Below are 3835 nucleotides of genomic sequence, written 5' to 3' on the forward strand. Positions count from 1 at the left end.
ATCGAAAGACAATATAATATGGATGCAGACAGACTATCAAAAAAGGCTTACAGGGAAACACTGATAAATGGTATCTAGAAATTACATGGGAGCAAGCCACATTTGACATGGGGTTTTTTCCAGATGCGGGTTAAAGATTACTTTACTTGCCACTCGGAATTATTTTTTCTTTTTTGAAATATTTTTTACATAAGTTCATATTGTTAAATATACTCAGGATAACATTAAAGGGGAAATGAACTCTCAGAAACGCCCTATAAAAGCTGAATTGTTGGGAAATTTTTCTATGTTTATATATATATATTCTTTCTCTGTAAAAATTTTTGGAAGGTTATCTGCCTGACCACTAGGAAAAAAAAGTGTCCTCTACGAGGTAGGCATGTACCTCCTCATTAGATGGTGCGTTTTACTAAGCAAAAGCTCTATTTTGATCTGAATGTACATAATTTTCATACAAGTTTTTCACCTCTGACTATGACTTATATGGAACAGGTCTTTTTGATGACACAGTATTCTATTTATTGGGATGACTTATTACTCCAAACAGTAATATGTTCCTACTACTCAGCCTCAACTGAGGCATATGATATTCTCCTCAACCTTTTGCAATAGAATTTGTTTTCTTCTTACATGCAACTCATCTATAAATGCACTCTATGACATTACTATTGTCCTGATGGTGTTGACTATATTTAGGGTTAGGATCTTGGATCTACTGAAGAGTAAACAACTCTATTTTTTGTAATTTCACCTATAGTGACATCCTACAAAATCATGTTTATAATGTACATTTATTACTAATATAATATAAAGCTTTTTTCATTCTGAGAAAAAAACTAACAATTTTCCTACAAATTTAACTATCCCAAATTTGTCCCAATTTGTCCCCTTGGTGGACGACCCTTTTATTTTTTTAAACAATGAAATCCATGGATATCTCGCCCTTTTGTAATTTACAGTACATTGTGGCGATATTGGTGGAGTGGATGTGTTTCATATCTATTATGGAGTAGTCTAACTAGGCGGAGGAATTGCCCGGTTTCCGTCGCCGCTCGGAAAAATGTATGGCTCCGGCCGTCGGCAATTCCTCCACCCTCTGCCACCCTCCGCTAGCTCCGCCACCCTCTGCCACATTTCTACATTAAAGTCCTGATTTGATCAGAGCTAGTCTGGCAGAATTCACGCTGCGGAGAGTTAATGCGCGTTTCAATTCGAAATTTTGCAAACCACGGGCTGCTCCCCTAAGCATTTGAAGAAGCGCGGAGAATGTACCTGCACGTTCAACATTGGCGCAATGAAGGCAACACCTTTACCATTCGGAGAAGTGCGGAGAGTATGCAACACCCAGGGAGGAAAACTAAAAGAGGCATTTTGGATTCTACAGGAGGAGGGTGTTGGAGTGGTGTGGTGTACGTACAACTGGGTGCTAGAGGAGTGTGTTATGGAGAAAGCATGGGAAGAAGCCAAATTCATCCAAGCCCACATGATCCAAACTGGATTCAATGCAGATACAGTTTTAGCAACTAAGCTTTTGGGACTGTATTCCAAGTGCGGGAATTTGGTGGAAGCTCGCCAAGTGTTCGATGGAATGTTTGAACCGAATGTAGCCTCATGGACTGCTATGATCGGTGCTTACTCTGGGTATGGATATGGTGAGAAGGCGCTGAAGTTGTTTTATGAGATGCAATGTAAGGGTGTTCCAGCAGACAGATACACGTTTGCCACTCTTCTCACTGCCTGTGCAAACTCACAAAGTCTTGGAGACAATAAGGAGATCCATAAAAAAATAGTTAGGAATGGGTTCCATACTAATATTTTTGTGGTAAGTGCACTTGTAAACATGTATGCTAAATGTGGAAAGATAGGGGATGCATGAAAGGTATTTGATGAAATGCCTGAATGAAATTTGGTCTCATGGAATGCGATTATTGCAGGGTATGCACATAATGGGTTTGTTGATGAGGCTCTGAAGCTCTTCTCGGAAATGCTAGAAAGAAATGTGGTTTCATGGACAATAGTGATTGCCGAATGTGTGCAAAATGGACTCATTAATGAATCCTGGGAACTGTTTGAAAAAACTCCTGAACAAAATGTGATCTCATGGACGATGATGATTTTAGGATATGCCCAAAATGGGGAAATTGAGGAGGCGTTGAAGCTATTTTGGAAAATGCCTCATCGGAATACGATTTCTTCGATGGCAATGATTACTGCTTCCACTAAGCATGGCCATGCAGAGGATGCCCTTAAATTGTTTGGCCGTATGCAACAAACTGGCATTCGGCTTAATCAATTTACTTTTGCCAGTGTTCTCTTTTCTTGTGCAAATATGGGATCCTTGAAACATGGCAAAGAGATCCATGAGAGCATAATTAGAAGTGGGTTGCATTCCAATGTTGATGTTGGGAGTGCCCTTGTAAACATGTATGTCAAATGTAGGAGCATACAGGAAGCACGCACGATGTTTGACAATTTGCCTGAACAAAATGTCGTTTCCTGGAATACAATGATTGCAGGATATGCGAAGTATGGGTATGTCGATGAAGCTGCGAATCTCTTTGTGAAAATCCCTGTTCGGGATGTGGTTTCATGGAATGCAATGATTGTTGGATATATACAAAATGGGTATCTTGATGAAGCAGTGAAGCTGTTTCAAGGAATGCCAGAACGAGATATTGTCTCGTGGAATACAATGGTTGCAGGTTATGTACAGAGTGGGCATTTCTATGAGGCATTGACACTTTTTCAGGAACTGCAATCGACTGATATGAAGCCAGACTTGGACACATTTGCCGGTGTGCTTCCAGCATGTGCCAATTTGGTAGCTCTGGGACATGGCAAGTTGGTCCACAATTGTATAGTTAAAAATGGATTTCAATCTGATCATGATGATTTTGTGGGTAGTGCCCTGGTAGACATGTATTCCAAATGTGGTACTATAAAGGATGCACGTCGGGTTTTTGATAGAATGCCTAGACGTGATGTGGTGTCATGGAATGCAATGATATTAGGATATGCAATGCATGGTCATGGTAGGGAGACCCTCTTACTCTTTGAAGAAATGAAAGAGGCTGGCACCATGCCAGACAATGTAACCTTTGTTGGTGTCTTGTCTGCTTGCAGCCATGGAGGCTTGGTGAAGGATGGCTAGAAATATTTTCATTGCATGAGTCAGAATTATCACATGGAACCAGAGCTTGAGCACTATGTGTGCATGGTTGACCTCCTTGGTCGTGCTGGGCATCTGGATGAGGTGCAAGTCTTTATTGACAAAATGCCAATAAATCCTGGACCAGCTGTGTGGAGATCTTTACTAGGTTCTTGTAAGGTCCATAAGAATATAGAACTAGGAGAATCTGTGGTGCAACTACTTTTTGAGTTAGATCCTGAAAATGCGTCACCGTATGTGCAACTGGCAAACATCTATGCAGCGGCGGGTAGGTGGGATGATGCAGAAAATGTCTGGAAAATGATGAAAGACGGGGGGGTAAAAAAGATGCCAGGATGCAAAGCTCTGGTAATATACTACTGACAAAATAATCTGGAAGACACCCTTGTCTCCCTTTGCAACTGATCTAGTCTCTCCTAGCCTGCTTGCACTCTCCCTTGCCACTCACACTGAAGCCCAAAAATACGCACTACCTGGCTGAATAAAACCGTACAACCCCAAAAATTCTTCTAGGTGAGCCGTCTAGCTTTCGTCTACCTCTAGAACCCACTCGCTTTGCCTCGGAACCTGACAATTTGCAACTGAAACATGGCTCCTTCAGCAACTCGCACCGGGAAATCTAGCTAACTCGCACTACTGTATTCGGCCTCCTCTTTCTTGTGTCTT

The 3835-nt window shown here is 41.3% G+C and overlaps 1 protein-coding gene and 1 pseudogene across 1 annotated transcript; both read left to right on the plus strand.

Moving 5' to 3' along the window:
- The first annotated feature begins 1294 nt into the window (after nt 1-1294).
- Nucleotides 1295-3151, plus strand: LOC149196497 (pentatricopeptide repeat-containing protein At2g13600-like). The gene is made up of 2 exons (XM_089408304.1): nt 1295-1739; nt 1935-3151. The coding sequence occupies exons 1-2, from the start codon at nt 1295-1297 to the stop codon at nt 3149-3151; spliced, it is 1662 nt and encodes a 553-aa protein (XP_089264430.1).
- A 33-nt stretch (nt 3152-3184) lies between these two features.
- Nucleotides 3185-3532, plus strand: LOC149196498 (pentatricopeptide repeat-containing protein At2g13600 pseudogene; annotated as a pseudogene).
- Nucleotides 3533-3835: the final 303 nt, after the last annotated feature.

The sequence above is a fragment of the Pinus tabuliformis genome, chromosome 2_2 (genome assembly GCF_031772625.1).
Source record: "Pinus tabuliformis cultivar Carrire ecotype Pingquan chromosome 2_2, CPIR1, whole genome shotgun sequence".
Classification (NCBI taxonomy): domain Eukaryota; kingdom Viridiplantae; phylum Streptophyta; class Pinopsida; order Pinales; family Pinaceae; genus Pinus; species Pinus tabuliformis.

Excerpts from the sequence above, each read along its gene's own strand:
- LOC149196497 (XM_089408304.1), top strand. The coding sequence starts at position 1,295 with ATGAAGGCAACACCTTTACCATTCGGAGAAGTGCGGAGAGTATGCAAC. Across the intron at positions 1,740-1,934 it reads TGCCACTCTTCTCACTGCCT|GGTATGCACATAATGGGTTT; the intron begins GTGCAAACTCAC and ends CGATTATTGCAG.